Consider the following 20,350-nt stretch of genomic DNA (forward strand, 5'->3'; position numbering starts at 1 on the left):
TATTAGAATTATTAAAAAAAATCTAACCCCACCCCACCCCTTCCCTCTCACCCACCCCCCCCCCCCCCCCTTCCCCTCTTGGTCCATCCAATAGACTTCGTATACATGTTCAGTTCAAGAAATCTCAGAATATTTCACGAAAGTGCACAGGGTCATTTGATTTCAATTTAGACACACATCGAACAACTATGGAACAAGTTAAGTAAAATGATTAGTTATATGGGTCGTTTGAGACAATTTGTTAATATGACTGAATTAAAATTGATATATAATTCTATTGTGTTACCTCGTTTTGATTACGGTGATGTAGTATGGCAATCCGCCAACGGTAACTCTCTTTCTCAGCTTCAGAAGATGGAAAACAGAGACGGGAGATTAATTTTGAAAGATAACCCTTATTCCCATAATCTCTACTACCAGTGATGTTAATTATAGATAGGGTGTAATACAGTAACCAAAAGACACACAAAAAAAAATCATCTGCTATCATTCATGTATAAGATTATGCAACGGCGTAGCCAGGATTTCATCTTAGGGGGGGGGGGCGGTTAGTCTGCGAGGGAGCGAAGCGACCGAGTCCGAGCGAGCGGAGCGAGCGAGGGGGGGGGGGGGGAGGGTGTGGGAGGGGGGTGTCCCCCCTCCGACGGTAAGAACTTTTTGCATTTTGATGTTGCAAATGGTGCAATTTGATGCCTGTTTTTGCGCGTTTCATCGACGTGAAACAGTGCCACTTGTTTAAGGCAGCAGTCTATTTTAGTGTAGATTATTATTGAACAATTTGCCTATAAAATGGTATAATTTAAATACATTTCTTGTATTAACTCTTTTCACTGAATACATTAACGCGACTGAACCCGAGCGAGCGGAGCGAGCGAAGGGGGAGGGGAGGGTGTGGGAGGGGCGTGTCCCCATCCCACGGTAAGAACTTTTTGCATTTTGATGTTGCAAATGGTGCAATTTGATGCATGTTTTTGCGCGTTTTATCGACGTGAAACAGTCCCACTTGTTTAAGGTAGCAGTTTATTTTGATGTAGATTATTATTGAACAATTTGCCTATAAAATGGTATAATTTAAATACACTTCTTGTATTAATTCTTTTCACTGAATATCATGAACGCGACTGGACCCGAGCGAGCAGAGCGAGCGAAGGGGGAGGGGAGGATGTGGGAGGAGAGTGTCCCCCCTCCCACGGTAAGAACTTTTTGCATTTTGATGTTGCAAATGGTGCAATTTGATGCATGTTTTTGCGCGTTTTATCGACGTGAAACAGTCCCACTTGTTTAAGGTAGCAATTTATTTTGATGTAGATTATTATTGAACAATTTGCCTATAAAATGGTATAATTTATATACACTTCTTGTATTAATTCTTTTCACTGAATATCATGAACGCGACTGGACCCGAGCGAGCAGAGCGAGCGAGGGGGGAGGGGAGGGTGTGGGAGGGGGGTGTCCCACGGTAAGAACTTTTTGCATTTTGATGTTGCAAATGGTGCAATTTGATGCCTGTTTTTGCGCGTTTCATCGACGTGAAACAGTGCCACTTGTTTAAGGCAGCAGTCTATTTTAGTGTAGATTATTATTGAACAATTTGCCTATAAAATGGTATAATTTAAATACATTTCTTGTATTAACTCTTTTCACTGAATACATTAACGCGACTGAACCCGAGCGAGCGGAGCGAGCGAAGGGGGAGGGGAGGGTGTGGGAGGGGCGTGTCCCCCATCCCACGGTGAGAACATTTTGCACTTTGATGTTGCAAATGGTGCAATTTGATGCATGTTTTTGCGCGTTTTATCGACGTGAAACAGTCCCACTTGTTTAAGGTAGCAGTATATTTTGATGTAGATTATTATTGAACAATTTGCCTATAAAATGGCATAATTTAAATACACTTCTTGTATTAATTCTTTTCACTGAATATCATGAACGCGACTGGACCCGAGCGAGCAGAGCGAGCGAAGGGGGAGGGGAGGGTGTGGGAGGGGGGTGTTCCCCCTCCCACGGTAAGAACTTTTTGCATTTTGATTTTGCAAATGGTGCAATTTGATGCATGTTTTTGCGCGTTTCATCGACGTGAAACAGTGCCACTTGTTTAAGGCAGCAGTCTATTTTAGTGTAGATTATTATTGAACAATTTGCCTATAAAATGGTATAATTTAAATACATTTCTTGTATTAACTCTTTTCACTGAATACATTAACGCGACTGAACCCGAGCGAGCGGAGCGAGCGAAGGGGGAGGGGAGGGTGTGGGAGGGGCGTGTCCCCCATCCCACGGTGAGAACTTTTTGCACTTTGATGTTGCAAATGGTGCAATTTGATGCATGTTTTTGCGCGTTTTATCGACGTGAAACAGTCCCACTTGTTTAAGGTAGCAGTATATTTTGATGTAGATTATTATTGAACAATTTGCCTATAAAATTATTGATATGTATTAATTCTTTTCACTGAATATCATGAACGCGACTGAACCCGAGCGAGCGGAGCGAGCGAAGGGGGAGGGGGTGTCCCCCCCCCCTCCCACGTGAGAAATTTTTGCATTTTGATGTTGCAAATGGTGCAATTTGATGCGTGTTTTGCGTGTTTTAACGAGTTGAAACAGTCCCACTTGTTTAAGGTTGCAGTATATCTTAGTGTAGATTATTATTGAACAATTTGCCTATAAAATGGTATCATTTGAATAATCTTCTTGTATCAATTCTTACACTGAATATCATGAACGCTGTCTGTTCAGCAATCAAACAGAATAAGCATGCACACGAGGGTGTAGATAGGGGCCCCCTCCCACACGGAGATGATTTTGCGTTTTCAGACCTGAAATTCAGCGATCTGGTGCAAATTTTTGGTGCAATACTTTTTCATCGAAGTGTTAAAATCACGGAATTTAGCTCTTATTCCGAATGTGCACCATCTGTGTGTATGTATAAAGTCTAGTGAGGTAGAGCTTAGGGGAAGGGGGATTCCCCCTCCGCTCGCGAGCTTTCGCGTTTTTAGAATTGAAATAAAGCGATCTGGGTATAGCCACAGTCTACTTCTATGCATGGCGGAAAGGGGGGGGGGGGGAGGAGGAGGGGCGGGCGAGCAGGGAAAAGGCGTGGGCGAGTGTTATCTCCACCCTTACCTTCCGATGGAGCTTTTGCCTTTTTAAGGTTGAAATTGAGATAATCTCGTATACGCATATTTGATGGAATCAACGTTTGGGAAATCACAAAAAAAAAAGACTGATGGGGGGGGGGGGGAACTGAGGGAGGAAAGGGTCGATTAGAAGGGGAAATTCCCCTTATACATGAGGGAACCTTGAGTTTTCGGAATATAAGTGATACGTCTTTATTTTTTTTCCGCCTCCCAAATTCGCGGTCCAAATCTTAGAGGGGGGGGGGGGGGGGGGGGGGGGCGACCGCCCCCATCGCCCCCCCCCCCCCCCTGGCTACGCCAGTGAGATTATGAATGGCATGGCCCCCAAATATATGAAAGATATGTTAAAGTACAAGACATCACCATACTCTCTTCGTAATCAAAACCATTTGTGACCCTGCACCTCAAAACAAACAAAAAGTCGCCAGACATGAATTTTTAGTTAAGACCATATTCTGAAAGAGCAGACTTTAAGCTTTAAAATGATGTATAACTCAAATCAAATGGACTCTCCTAACCTATCTAAATATTGGAAAGAAAGCACAAACTCAGGAAAAGTGTGAACTGAGAAAAGAGGCTCTGAAGTATAGTGTATATTCAAGCGCTTAATCTTTACCAAACCGTGCTGGCTGTGCGATGAATGGGACAAAAAACAGGAAGTAAACCACCAGAGTAACAACAATGAAGGGATTATCAGATTAAACTGATATTAGGCATGCCTCACTAACACATTCTGTCCATAATTAATGCCAACTTTCAAAGCAGTAACACTATCCTTTGAAAAGTTATTATAGTTGAAAGTGAAGAGTGTGGACAAGGTTTTTCAGAAATGAAAATTGGATTCTAAATACACACCTAATCACACTATTCTACCAAAAATGTTCGAGATAAACTGCTAAAAAACACACTTTCCTGCCCGTTTTATGATACCAAATTTTAGCATAATGTAAAAGAAGACCCGCTCTTTTAGAAAATATGAAAAAGTCAAGTTCGGCTAGGTTGACCCATTTCACTTATTTTCAGTCCTCACGCAAAATCAGTGTGTGCGACTTTATGTTCGTTTTGAGGTGCACGGTCACATTTACAGTTACCCCAGCCTAAAACCAATTATTGAAAGAGATTATTCTCATACAGAGCTGCAGCAGCGTATAATAACATACCTAATGATTTAAGTCAACTTTCCTCTTTACCCGTTTTTAAGTTCAATTTAGACAGAACCGAAATCCTTTCCACTTGATCTTTTTTATATGCTCCAAACCTATGAACAATATGTAATGATATGGTAAATATGTAGTCACAATGAAGTAATGTATGTACCGTTCTATTTGTGTTTGTGTTATATTCTATTCTATTATCAGTCCCTGATTGTGTGAAATTTTTGTGAACAGGGCCCAGTGGAAGACCAAAGGTGACTATCATTGTCACTACTGAAAATGGGCTACCCTCCGTATGTTTTTTCTTTTCTTGACCTTTATGCATGGAATATGTTGATTTTATAGCACGGAAATAAAACAAACAAACACACACACACACACACACACACACACGCACAAAAGATACGAAAGCTCCATCAAGTGCGTTTGTCTCTCTCTTACGCAATTTTCCGCTCGGTCAGACTCCTTAGACTTTGTACACAATGAAGATGAAACAGCGGAACAACGGTGAAAGATATAGGAATTTATCTTATCACATTTTCCCTGAATACTGTATTTTTGATCTCTCTTTTTCATCGAACAGTTTTCCAAGAATGTCAGAAAAAATTGTGTTCCAGATCGTATAATTTCAATTGTGAAAATCTAAAAATTCCTTCCGGTATACAGGCACAAATCCCCTTAAACCTCCCCACCCCCCCCCCCCCCCCTTCCCCGGCTGTCCTCCCATGCACATATCTGCCAAGTTTTGACACTCCCCTCTCCCCCCCCCCCCCCAACCCAAATCACAAAACGAATCGACGCCCTTGGTAAAGGCGAATGAAATGAAGATGCGGGGGGGGGGGGGGGGAGGCGTGAATGCACGATAATTAATGACTCTATGGTTGTAACATTTTCTTTTCATTTTGCTGCCAAATATATTGCGATTAGACAGGTAATGGCATGATTGGTCGTCACTATTCGCTGATTATTCTTTTTGTCTGGTTCTTCTCTAAAGGCAGCCTAAACTTGCTGTGAACAGAGCGGTGATGTAACATTACATTGCGTTTGTGCTTTACGATTTCAGAACCCATTTGACTCCGTGACCATGACGTACACTTTACTGTCAATGTATACATGTACATACAGAGGTGCACACACACACACACACACAAACGAACACAAGCATGCAAAGTGAGAGACAGTAATTTCGTATTGCGTCAATGTACCCCCAAGAGGATCACAAAGCCGTCGTACATTTGCCATTTCTAATAAAGTATAAATTTTATATAAAGTTTATTGATTTTATTTTGACAAACGCATCGCAGCATAAAACCACTGACATCATTTCTCTGCTTGACAGAACTTTGTAGCATTTACAAGGTGTCCACTTTCAAGTCAGAGGAGCTGTCTACACCAGAAAATATGACAGGAATTCTACCTAAAATTATTGTGACGCTAATCTTATGTGGTGAGTTTCTTTTTAAATGACCAAGATATGTATATCTGTGTGATAAGATTGATTTCTATCTTTTATATCTTTACATATAGGCCGCATATTTGTTTATCATGGCCGCTGTACATAAGTGTCTAGCATCTTTTTATACATGTTAGCTATAATTATCTATGTATCTGTTACAAATCATGATTATCACTTAATGTTTACGCGTGTGTGCATACGCAATGCGCGTTAACTCCAGCCATGTTAACTTGGAATAAAGCTGCCTAAAAAAAGAACATTATTCTAAAATATATAATATTGTACTCATAACTTCAACAATAATCCTTTTTATGATGCAGGTGGGATGTCACTGGGAGGGTAGCAATTTCCTTCTTTAGGGACTAACCTAATAGCTCGCTAACCATGAACACTTTCTGGACGATATTCAATTACAATATTAAGAACAAAAAGATCCATAATTATTTCCATTTTTTTTCTTTTCTTTTCAATGGACCACTTTTTCCACTGTTATATTTACTTTATTCTGTTTAAACTTGCAAAGTATACGAATTGCCTTTATTGATTTTTCTACCATATTATGCTATTTTGTTTTATTATTTCATACTTTATGATCCTCGCAATGTATTTACCTTACAAAATGATAATACGTTAAATTTTGTAATTTGTGCTTGCATTTTGCTAGAACTGCTGTTGAAGGGAAGTAAAAAATAATGACAACTGAATTGAAATATTTAGATAAAGCGCTGAGGCTATTTTGCGGTCTATCTTTTCATGTATAGATACATGCTCGTATTGTATTACTAATAGAGGTTTTCGTGGCCAAATTCCTGAAATTGTAGAGCATGTTTATGTTTATTGTGCATTCATATTTACTATGTTTGAAGTGGTGAAGTGAGCTTGGTTTAACCATTTTACGCTTTAATGCTTTCAAATTCGCTTTACGCACCCAAATCAGTGGTCACAAGTACAAATTCATATAATGATAAGCATTTATAGTTTCGTGTTTGGGCATGGAATTATAAGTTTGTGCATTCAAGTTAAGCACTGGATAAGTACTTGAAAGCACTTTCATTTTCGTTCTTGAGCGAACGGTTTTCACAATACTTGAGCATTCACTTTTGTAATGCACGTATATTATTCATAAATAAGCAAGAATGATTATGTGTAGCTGATCATTGAATGTGATTTACGTTAATCTTTTTTTCATCTTTAATTTCATTATCATGACCATGGCATTTGTTTATTCGAACATCTTGATTTATAATTTCAATATCAATTACTCATTTCCTCATGTCATTACATGACTTTCTTTATATCTAATTTGCATCTTTATTTCAATAAGATCATCATCATTTTATAGTGTTTATATAACCCGAGACTTCATGTGGAGTTTTTATTATTTTTCATTATGATCCTCATACTGATTTATGATCTTCATTCAGATTTACCTACTTATTGGCATCAGTATATGTGATCAACATATTTCGTAGTCATTATTAATATTCAATTTAAAACGCAGTGCAGGTTATGTACTTTTTAATGGGCATTGTACAGGTTCAATTCAATGCTGCTTTTATGAAATTGTTTGCTCATATGCGAATTTGAATACCTGAAAAGAGCTGTTTCAAGAGGGGGCGGAGTTGAATAGCCATTACCGAAAATACATAATACATATGCGTGTTCAATGGTATACAATGCACAAATGCGAAATCGCGTGCCGACTTTGTCAATTACGGTTGAGTTACTATTTAATGATGCTTGATCAAATTTAGCGATAATGAATGATTGAAATAGAATGACAAAAGAATGAAACCAGTGAAAACAGGTTGCAAAACCTATATCTTTAAACCGGAATTATCAAGATGTACGTAGTGTATACAACTACTGCAGATCAGTATTTTTCGACCGTTACCACCTCCCTGGTTAAATTCAGCGTGCTGCTGTATTTCATCTCTGTGAATGCATATTTTTGTAATTCAATAGTTCATTGGGCAGGGAGAGATGTAATGCCAGCAATAATTCATGTGGATCAAGAAAATTCAAAGTCATCAACTGCGGGGGATTGCAATTGATGGCAATACGTGATGGTCATTTTCATAATTGAAAATGCGGTCAAAATTATCTTTGATAATATGGTATATGACACAATGATTTTTATCAAAATCTTCTATGGAAAATATGTACGGGAAGGGTGTTTACTTTCTTTTTTTGCTGAGTGTATATAAATGACCAAAAAAAAAAATTGCTGATTGTGAATGTAAAATTAACTCCTAGTAGCTCCAACTAAGTTTGACGGAGTGGCATCCAAACTAGATGCCTCCTTAACTCTTTTAGGAAAGAACCAATTATTGTAACCCTGGTGGGGAGCTGGTTCCGATGGCATATGACACTTTAAAAGAAGGATTTTTGTAATCTAGCGGTCCTTCATGATTTTGTCATGATAATATTTGTTCAATACCGGGTTTTTTTTTCTTCGTTTCTTTTTTATCAGAAGGAGCCAGAGCTCTCCATCTGGGTGAAAATGACCAAGAAATCTGCTCAGCAATGGAAATGATTTGCAGCTCAGTGACATTGCCCAACGGAGAAACGGTTTCCATGGTACCCAAACTGATGACGGAAGACGAAATAAGACGAGCGGGAAATCATCCCATGCTGAAAGGGAAAACAAGATTTACTTGTAGACTTCCCGGTATGCATACACCAATGAAGAGGTTGTCATTGACGAATGTGTCTTGCTGTACCTTGTAAATATGTTGATCGTTAGATCTTTAGTCCTACAAAATCTAAAAATCTTCGTCGGATATTCAAAGAGCAACGAGTGTTTTGAGATGTTTCATTGCGTTTTCATATTTCGTTCTTCTAATAACACGCACTAACAAGCACACACACACACACACACACGCGCGCGCATACATACATACATTTAAGTTTACTTCGGAATTTCACATCCCTCAGAAAAATACTGATATCATACTGGATTCAGAGGATGTTAACCTGCAAGATTCCTGTTGGGAAAATGGAAATTTCATAGTCATGGCAAAACCGATACCTGATCTGATGACTATAATGATGCAGGTCATACACTTGCTAATGAAAAAAGAAAAACAACCAGACAACGTCCTGATATATGTAGAGAGATCAAAATAATCAAAATGTGGCAAGAATAAGTTTTTCATTAAAGTCTAGTTTATGATGGATAGACTTTGAGTGGTATTAGAGTGATGCCTATACTCCTTCAAAAGTAGATGGAATGATATGTCATTCGCGTTGTTAAAAGGATTGTATAGTGTTGGTGGAGGAGAGGATTTATTTTTTAACTATTTTTACAAAATGCTCAGAAACAACACATGAAATGCTACAAAGCATACCTTTCTAAATGGAATTTAAAGCTTATTTTATGAAAATCGGTTCTGAATTGGCTGAAATATCCAAAATACAAAGCAAAACAAAATGACGTCATGAACTCTAGCAGTTTTCTTATCCATTACAACACCAAAATTCTAAGAATTAATAACTTTTGCATCTATTGTCTGATTCTCCTCAAACTTTCATAGATGGGTTCTACGAATGTTGCTGCTTTCATTCAATTCACATTGATCTTTAGGTTTTGGTTTCCTTTAAATACCAAACTACATGTCTTGAACAAAACTGCAATCAAATAATCCTCAATCACAGAATCGGTGAAAATCGGATTTACAAAGAAGTGTAAGTATAGGCCAGTGGTCCGTTTTGTCCGACTCCTGGGGTTAAATGGACCTTCGTTTTGTTTTTGTTTTGTTTTTCTCTTTTGAAATAAGTGATTACTGATTTCAGTAAAACTATAAGGGGTTTTGAACAATTTTGAGTAGGGAACAAACAGCATCAAGAAAAAGACATTCAAAGACGATACAAAGTAAACCTGTCCATTTTAATCCATTTCCCCCATGACTGATAATTAATTTCAATCTATTCCCCTGTGCTTTCACTTTCAAATGTTAACAAAAGTTTCAAGACAAGGAGACTTCCAATTATGTCTCTATGTGAAGGAGATTGTGGTCTTGATCGTGCTGATAGACATAGAAACATATCATAATAGAGACTTGTTTCTTTTCTTTTTCAGATTGTGCTTCTTCACCTTGTGACAATGGAGGAAACTGTACGGAGACATACACTGGATACAAGTGTTCCTGCGGCGAAGAATTCTTCGGCCGAGACTGTTGTAAGAAGCAAATTATTTTCCTCCTTATTTCGATCGTATTTGTGTGCGATTGTGTATGGGCGTGTTTTTCATGTGGATGTGTTTTTTCCCACTATACATTTTATGTGTTAAGATACTTGAAACAAGCCACAGCTTCATGGCTTTTAACATAAGATATGTTTTGTATTAAAAATCAGACATAATTTATTTTCAGTGAACAGTATCGTTGATATGTTTTATACACTGTACCATGCAACCAAACGCCCCGTCAAAGAAAAAAACAACAACAAAGAAAAACCCTAAAGAATCAGTACCTCCTTTTCCTTTAAACAGGAAATCTCCCAGAAAACGAACAGAATTCTGGTGACTGAAGCATGTTGGCGACCTAATTCTCTTTAATCTGTAGATATAGGTGAACGTTTCTTAATGTCGTCCCGCACATTCTCTATCGGAGATATAGTTACAGTTGATTGCGCCTGTCACTGCACCCTATTGACGTCATTTTCGTCATATTACAGGCCCCTCTGGGTACCTCCGTGAGCTAAATATTGCGTTGGTGAATGAGAATATGAATAATGTGCTCATCTTTGGCACTATGGTGTATGCGAATCCACAATCGAATTATGTAATCCACACACCAGACAGCGGTACCCAACAATTCTACAACTTTCATGGACTGAACCTCAGAACAAATATGACGTCACTGGATTTTGAAGTCAGCGCAGACCGTGCAGCTCGCATAGCCTTCACAATGGCGCCTTCTCAGACAAATACCCCGTATAAGATTGGTGAGTTTCCTTGTTGAAATCAATATGTTTAGTTTATTCTAGTGCTTAATTTTACAATAATATCAATGCTATTATATTTGAGGATTTTCATGATACGCACGTACATTTGTATATACATGTGTACCACTTTCTGGCTATGCATATGTTGTATATATCCAGCGAGTGAGTAAAACGATGGGAAACAGATTCAATCCTCAAAAATCACCAAGAGGATGGTATTGGCTTGCAATGAGGTGATGATAGTATTTAGATTTCTCCTTTAAGTGATTGATTGATCTTTTGCGTTGGGTAAGGGATAATTCAAGTTAGCAATCATCTTTGTTAAAGCCAATCAAATTTGTGTCCTTCTTTTGTAGTCTGATAGGGGCAGTCCCCCCCCCCCCCCCCCCCGAAAAGTCTACACCACCTCTTCTCTTGGGCTCGGCCATATAAATTTCAATTAATTTTGTAAGTTTGAAATAAGAATATCACTCAATACAAACGTTTCGTTGCTTTTTTTTTCTAGTTTTGGCTAATAACATTCCCTGGATATCGTTAGCCGAGGTGAGACAGGTATATATCGCACCACCTGTCAACACCCTATTATATTTTGATTGACGTCTTTCTAATATTCCGTCGAAACTTGTACACAAGACAGTTAAATTTCAATCATACAAATGAAAAAGCACCTCCCTATTGTCTCCATTACATATACTATACTTGTCATTTATGAAATGTTTGTCAACGTGTGGATATGTATAATATCGTATTATCTATTAGTTCACATATTTCTATGAATACTGATATATATATATATATATATATATATATATATTATAAACTCTCATTGATGTTACTTAAAATTCGTATGATACAAAAAGATCATCTGTTATGAATGCCTAAACCCTTTACTATTGCCAGCATGTATTACTTGTGATGACCTTCGATACATTTCTGAAATGCGTGCATATATTCATGATATCTATGACTGTATTCACTAAGATTCACGTAAAATCGTATGCATAATGGCGAATATACTAAATGTTTAAAACCTTCAACTTTTGTAAACATGTTTTTTCATAATCCTCGATACATATCTGATATGTGTGCATTTATCGATCATTAATCCATTCACTAAAATTCAGGTAAAAAATTGTTTTCGAACAGTTCTTGGTGGAGATAGAAACAGAGTTACAAAGATTATACGTCTCGGTGTGTTGGAGCTTCGCACGTTCCTGTCCAGCGACAACATGCTGTCTGGGCCTCCACTGTACGATCGCTTCTGGCTGAACTTTGCCTCGGGAAACTTTTCACTTGGTCGCTATGGCAACGCAGATCCATTCTTCAACTGGTTTGATCCAAACCCGTTAGAGTTCAGATCCATCGGACTTATGACTTGGGATGGGTCAACTGGTCGATGGAAGTTTCACTCGTTCTGCTAATGTACAATACGACCGTCGTAGAACCAAAAAGGTACAGATAAAAAAAAAAAAGACTGAATATAAGAAAGCTAGCCTCAATTGTCAGGCTCATACTCCACTGCTATAAAATCATACAAAATCATACAAAATCAATGAATTGAAAGATTTTGGATAGGATTTTGGTTTATTACTCAAAGAGCAGCTAAATTGTACGTTATTGTTTTGTTCATGTGATACTTTTTCATCCACTTAGATTTACACCAAATCTGACCCCAGAGCGGTAAGTTAATACATCGGGACATGGGATTACACGAAGTCAAATATGTTATTAAAATGCTACGTGTCATCTTTCCTAACATCTGTTTCAAATCACACCATGGGACCCAATTTATGATAGCGCGCTAACATGCTGAATAATTATGTCTAGGTATAGATACAAGAGTGTAGTTTGCTTGTAACATGAGGACAGGGTCACCGTAGTACGGACTGATGGCTCTGCTCAGTAGGAGTATAACCCCAGTCCCACCTTTGTTTGGACTCTTTATCGGAGATTATTTATATTCATGGTAATATCAAGGTGTTTACACAATATTGCTACTGCCCGCTTTATTGTATATAAAATTTGAAAAGGATTCCATGTTCTCCCGTTGTTTGTAAGGCCAAATTTAATCCGTTGAGGACAGTTTGATTTTGCTACACCCACGCATTTCCCCATAAAAGCTTGCCCGAGTACACCCGGGACTCGTCCTCAACGGGTTAGAGTAGATTTTCAATTGCAGTGTAGATGATAATGAAATGTACATTGCTATGGTACCTGACACAGTAAATGAAGATATTTATGATAATGATATTGCTGGAATTTTCTTTAAAGTCATGCTTTCATGCCTGACACTTATAATATGATGTCATCGGTTAATATGAGCAGATTCTAATAGAAAAAAAATAGTGACGATTTTATGGCACATGCGCAAGTCAAGTGGACAGTGAGATGAAGGTGGTGGTCATCACGGCAATGTTTTCCTTCTTTTTCTTTTTTTTGCCAACAGTTATCTGACAATATTGTGACCAGAGTTTCTATGATGTATTTAGCAATCCACCACTGCAAACCAAATGACTGACGTAATAAGAACATAATATATGTTTTGCGATTGTGTATATTCTCCTTTATAGCAACGTACATTTTAATTTCGCAATATTCGAATTCCAATTGACGTTAAAAGGGTGTGTAACTATGATTCTATTACTGCCCTCCACCAAATTTCCATGTCGTGAATACTTTTTCAACTTCATTTCATTTCATTTCATTTATTTTCATATATCTCAATGAATGATAAAAAATACATCAAATGTAACAGAATTGAATAATACACGATGTCCAAATAGGAGACATACATTGTACATAAAATATTGTAAATATATAACACATAGTGGTCGATCAGTAAAAGTTGGAATATTGGAAAGAATGCTAAAGAAATATGAAGGAACCTACTAAAAAGTAACCTTGTGGAGCGTAGGTCCCAATTAAATTCGAGCTACAGATTGATATGAGGTACATGGGTACAACAGATGACCGAAACATAGAAAAAAAAATACACAAAAAAAAGCTGCAGTTAGCACGGCTTCTCAAACCCAATCCTCTCGCTATGAACGAGTTTTGTTCCGTCATAGGGACATAAGGACATAATTATGGACTTTTGAGACGAGTGCGTTGAACGTTCTCCTCTTTAGTTAGCAACGATTGTATTACGCTTCACATTATGAAACGCATTGATAAACTATTGAACATGCACTAGAATTCATTAAGAGAGGAGGAATCTCAATGTTTGTTGATATAATTGTCATTGTTGGAAATAAAATCCCTTCAACGTCAGACACAGTAATCAGGGCAACTGTATATCTTTTTAATTATAGATTATGCATATATCATACATGCATAGCACCTGAGTATGTATGTGTGTGTGTGTGTGGCTGGGTTTCAGTTAATATTGTGAAGTTTGAGTGATAGTGAATAAAGTTTTTTGAAAAGAAAATTTGCGTGTGCATTGTGTCTCTCATGCAGGCGTGGTGTCTCTTCCAGCATAATTTATAATGGAAATCCTTCTTATAAACAAAGATTATAAGTGGAGTGCTTGCATTTAATGTGAATAGAGTATAGGCCTAACTTTTGAAACAATAGCCAATTCCGTATTAAACTGACATGGTAACTTTGGAAAATATAACAAATTTCGACGTACAGGGGACTTTGTCAGACTAGTGAAACTTCGGAATAACGTTCCTCCGGAATAACATTCCTCCGGATTAAACGTATTTCATTTTTGGATTGCACAGGCATTTGGCAGAACGATCCGAAGCTTATTTCATTTTCAGATTATCGAACCTTCGGAATAAGGAACCCTATCTTTAATTTCGAGTTTTTATTTCATTTACGGACTGTCCAACTTTCGTAATAACATACACTGTACCTACCCATTAAGAAAAATATAAGGGTGCAGATCAATGTCACAGGAGTAAGTCTACGGGTGCAACTTTGCCCCTTTCAAACCAGCAAGGTGCAGAGTTGCACCATTAATGCTCCCACTGTGATACTGGTCTGAAGGGGTGAAAGTTGCACCCATAATGGTGCCACACTGGTAAAAGCACAACAAAAAGAAAAATCTTAGTGTGTACGTTATAACTAATCTTATTTTTATTTTCGAATTAACCAACCTTCAGAAGACCGAGGCATATTTTATTTCATAGTTTTCGAACGACAAGAACACTACCAAATATTGGAATCATCTCGCATTTTTTATTTTTATTTTTAGGACTAACAAACATTTAGGTACACGAATATTGTGTTTCGTCTAACGAACACCCGAAATGACGAACATCACCCCAGTGATACATACCTGATCATTCTATACTCTCTCTCAAAAAGGGGTTGTAGAAAAACTGTTGAAAACACACTTTTCCATTTGTGTTATGATCCCAAACTAAAGGACAATGTAGAAGAAAGATAGCCCTTTCAGAAAATAATTATGAGAAACACAAGATTTACACAGTTGACCAATTTCACCTGTTGTTAATCCTTACGTGATATCAAGGGGTGCGACTTTTTGTTTGTTTTGTGGTGCACGGTCACATAATTATTAATTCATTGCCGTTTATAATAATGAGCAAATAGACTTTGTCATTAATTTTCATCGTTTCTCACAAGATTTAAAGGGTGTGTACAGTTCTGGTCGAGGTGAAGATTTAGCTTTTAACGTTTTGTGAGATATTCAGAAACCACTCTATGAGATGTCAAAGAGCATGCAGTTCTAAGGGGTATCAAAAGTTTATTCGATGAAAATCGGTTTTGAAATGGCTGAGATATCCAAAAACAAGGTGAAACAAAGAGATACTAATAAAGTTGGGGCATGTCGCCTTTTATTATTAACACTTTTTTGGATATCTCAGCCATTTGAAAACCACTTTTCATCAAATAAACATTGAATCCTTCTTAAAATTACATGCTCTTTCATATTTCATTAGAGGCTTTTCATTATCTCACTTAGGAATGTTCAAAACATGAATCCCTACCTCAACCAGTACTGTACAGTCCTTTAAGAAGACAGAATATGTGTGATTAATTATTTTGCATGCTGTAATAATTACAATAAAGAAACTAGAATGGCTATGGCGATTGGTATACATCTGACATAATGCATGGTTCTCCTAGTAGGTCTATTGTACTTCTAGACAATGTCTGATGAAAGTTTCACATTATTGGCAAAATATTAAAATACTGTGTTTGTCACAAATGTGTTTAATGTTCACTTTCCTAGAAGTAAAGATTTATTTGCATTAGAAGCTCTGATTGTCTATTCAAGAGAGCAGGTCTTTTTTGTGGGGGGGGGGGGATTTGAGGATTCTTACTTGACTTTTGACCCTTTAATAAGTTTTTTTTTTGTTGTTGTTGCAATGATTCATTTTCAAGGTATGGAGAGAAAGTGTAAATTCAATTTTGAATAGTCAAATTTTAGTATTTGAACCTGACCTTCAACTCTTAACCTTTGACCGTTTGACCTTGAAATTCCCAAGAGAATCACGGTCAGGCAGGACATGCACACATATCTAAGTATCTAAATGTCATGATGATACCTTGAACAACATCCGAGATATGGAGGAAGAAGTGAAATTTAGTATTTTCACTTGACCTTTGACCTTTTGACTTTTTTTGATAAAAAACAAAAACAAAAACAAAAACAAAAAACCTTCCCAGAAAATCTCTGCTGTGCGCAATGCAAGAACAGTATACACAAAGTTTCAATGAATAATCATGCAGGCATTGCATAAATATAAGGGGAAAGTGATATTTTGAGAAGTTGACTTACCTCAAAAGTCCCTAGATAATCACTGCAAGTCAGTACATGCATATGTAATATACTTTATTTGAAGATTTCTTAAGCCTTTTCCGAGATAGATGGTCACAATGATTTTGCATTGTCAAGAAAGAAATACTGTATATATCAGGCACCGAGAAGTACGTCGCTCTTGACAAAAGTCAGGCAATTTCTGTGGAGTTATTTATTCAAATGAAAATCTTTTCAAGTAATACGTTTTGTTGACAATAATCGGCATTCTTTTTGTAAGCAAATCACAGAAACACAATGTAACATAAACAAAATGTATCCATTTATTCTGAGATTGGGTGTATGTTAAAGGAGAAGTTCACCTTCATAGACATGAGGGTTGAGTGAACTCAGCAATATTAGTAGAACACATCAGTGAGAGTTGGAGGAAAATCGGACAATCCATGAAAAAGTTATGCATTTTTGAAGTTTCTATTCAGTTATGGCTAGATGACAATACTACTATAGCTTGTGATATCACATGTGTAAAACTATATAAAGAAAGATTAAAGAAAATTCCACATATTTTCACTTTTCTCGCATAACAAAATAACATTCGACTTCTCTTTTTCAGGAGGCAGGCTTAATAATATTACCCTTAACAAACGTCAGTAACAAGTCAAAGAAATGTGCACTTTATTCAAAAAGTAAAGTTTTGTGAAATTCTCCTTTTATTTTCCTTATATCGTTGTACGCATGTGACATCATACACTGTAGAAGCCTTCTTATCCAGCAGTGACTGCGCAGATATTTTAAAGTTTCATAACTCTGGGACGGATTGTCGGATTTTCCCTAAACTTTCATCGACGTGTTTTAATAATATTGTTGCATACACTTAATCCACATGGATATGAAGGTGGACTTGTCCTTTAACGTTTGAGTTGACAGATATTGTGGAAAGATATCCACATAAGGCTTGAATTCAGTTTGATATCACATGCTTTTGAAGAGAGACATGTTACATTCCTGGAGTTGGTATAGTGCAACGGTATTATAGAGGCTGAAATATTAGATCCCAAATCCATATTAAAAGAATTTTTAATGGTTTCAGGTCACAACACAGAGCTCTACACGTTACAAAATATAATGAAATATCTTTTGATTTGAAGAAGAATTGCTGCATTCAACATGACATCATGAACAATTTAGAATCAGCTCGTATACATAACAACGTTATAATAAGAAATAGCAGTAAAAATATGTAATTTGCGTGTTTTATATAGGTTTTCCGGTCAATTTCATACTTTTGTCACTCAAATTCATTAATGTGCATTCAAATTCACGCAGCGTACGCACGCGAAAATATTCGGGCATTCAAATTCAGAATCCGAGCGATCAATTTTATTTATGGGCGTTCTATTTCGTTTTCGTGAAATCAAATTCCAGATTGGGCATTCAATTTCAAAATGCGAGCACCGACTTTCCTACTCGTGCATTCAAATTCATGCGATAGTCACGTGATAGTCCCAATGAGCTTGTCTGGAGCGTTCAAATTCATTTTTAGGCGATCAAGTACCTACTTCGTGCGATCAATTTAACGAGGAAAATGGAGTAGACTTTTAAGAAAGGGAAAAGGGCCAACACAACCAATAAAGGCTTGCATATAGTGTAATTATGGTTGTTTACAGGTTCTACATTGTTCTCTGCTCATGTATTCTTTGTTTTTCATCTCAATAAATTTCAAATTGCAATGTCCAATCACCAGTGCATCCAAACAACACAACGACTAGTAATCACATTTCTTGGTGATACTGCATGCTGACAACGCCTCAACACCAACCACATAATCATGATAATGACAATTCATCAATTTAAAGACAAACTGACACACAATGATCTCACATATAGTCCCACAAAAGTTAATCAATAAGACAGCAATACACAACAAACAACACGTATAAAATGTTAAAGTATCAGTTTCAATATAGTCGAAATTGTGTTTTTTCCTCGAAGTGTCAACCAACCCTCCGTATTATACTCGTCTGTAGGCCTATACAGTGCCTAATTTTCGTTTGTTTCATTTTGCATCAAAAAAGATGGCTGGATAACCCATATTCAGCTGCAAAAGCTGGTCTTCCATAATATGGGGTCCAGTTTGATGTTCTGCTCTTGGCGATGAATAAATGAAGTGGGATCTTTTACGTGCATGAGTTGTGACTCTCTTACACGTGAGACCTCCATTTTATGTCCAATCCGAGGGACATGTGCCTGTATATTCCTATTTGCTAAGCGCGAGTTCAAAATTGTCAATGAACAGGTGGACCACTACTGCAAAATAAATAATCATCATAAATCCCAATATATTCAAAGCCGAATGAGAAACACATGCATACACGACCCCAAACTAACTAAATTTAGGACTTCTTTTAAATTGAATGCATTTATTTGGAACATGGTTGCCTATTCACGAATTTGAATGACCGACGAGATTCCGTCGCCAGCTTGACATGAATTTGACTGCTCATTGATGAAATGCGTGCTCCTCTCTTCAATTTGAATGCTCCGATAGTGAATTTGAATGTTCCGATAGTGAATTTGAATGCTCCGATAATGAATTTGAATGCTCCGACAGTGAATTTGAATGCTCGGATAGTGAATTCGAATGACCGGATTTTGAATTTGATTGCTGATTCAGTGCTGCGAGCGTGGAATGCGTGAAATCGAATGCTCGGAATAGGAACTTGAATGCCAAAAGTATGAAATTGACCGGGAAAACCTATAATAACGCAGCTTCGGAATAACGAACATCATATAGAAATATAGGATTAGAAATTGCAATGAAAGACTAAATGAGGCCATACAATTTGAGTTATTTTAGGAAATTATAGTTTGTAATTAATCTAACTGATATAAGGCTTCGCTCATCGAATAAATTGTTATGAAAATTAATCGTCAGAGGGCAATGGAATCGTATGGAAGGGAAGTGTACCGGTATAGGTGTTTGGTTATAAGAATACTATTGAACTGTGTTGTCAGTTGTGCAGAAGAATAGGCATTGCTGCCTTTTATTGATATTACATGTAGGTACTTGAAAAAAAAATGAATATCCTTCGTTGGCAGAATGCCGTAGTCATTAATGTTATTGGTATAATTGTTAACACTTTGAATACAAAAGTAGGCGCCTGGATCGCAGGGGCAACCACTATAAAACAGCTAATTGGGCTAGAAAGTCATGAATAGAAACGGGGTCGATCTGAAGCTGTATGATAGGAAGGGCAATGTGCTGTGCCAGAAGGAAGACCCCCCCCCCCCCCTTTATATAAGTTGATTTTACAGGAGTGACAACATGATGATCAAGGCCATGGGCATCAATCGGGGAAGGGGGGGGGGGGGGGCAAACTTAACTTTGCCTTCTCCCATACCAAATCAGGGATGATTATGAAAACAAAAGTGATACACGTTGACCGCTGAAACACGATGGTAAGCTAATGAATAGAAACATATCCTTTGATTTCAATTCTGAAATTAGAATTATAAAAAAAAAAATATCTACCCCTACCCCCTCCCTCTCACCCACTCTCCTTTCCCCTCTTGGTCCACCCAATAGACTTATGTTCAGTTCAAGAAATCCCAGAATATTTCACGAAAGTGCACAGGGTCATTTGATTTCAATTTAGACACACATCGAACAACTATGTAAGAAGTTAAGTAAAATGATTAGTTATATGGGTTGTTTGAGACAATTTGTTGATATGACTAAATTTAAATAGATATAAAATTCTATTGTGTTTTGATTACGGTGATGTAGTATGGCAATCCGCCAACGGTAACTCTCTTTCTCAACTTCAGAAGATGCAAAACAGAGCCGGGAGATTAATTTTGACAGTTAACCCTTATTCCCATATTACTACCAGTGATGTTCATTATAGGTTAGTGTAGTACA

General features: G+C 37.2%; 1 protein-coding gene across 1 annotated transcript; it reads left to right on the forward strand.

Moving 5' to 3' along the window:
• Nucleotides 1–10,600: 10,600 nt before the first annotated feature.
• On the forward strand, nucleotides 10,601–12,115 carry LOC139736202 (uncharacterized). The gene is made up of 2 exons (XM_071646936.1): nucleotides 10,601–10,694; nucleotides 11,841–12,115. The coding sequence occupies exons 1-2, from the start codon at nucleotides 10,601–10,603 to the stop codon at nucleotides 12,113–12,115; spliced, it is 369 nt and encodes a 122-aa protein (XP_071503037.1).
• The last annotated feature ends 8,235 nt before the right edge of the window (nucleotides 12,116–20,350 follow it).

This window comes from Diadema antillarum, unplaced genomic scaffold (assembly GCF_040938485.1).
Source record: "Diadema antillarum isolate AM-2024a unplaced genomic scaffold, OU_Dant_1.0 seq00000633_RagTag, whole genome shotgun sequence".
NCBI lineage: Eukaryota > Metazoa > Echinodermata > Echinoidea > Diadematoida > Diadematidae > Diadema > Diadema antillarum.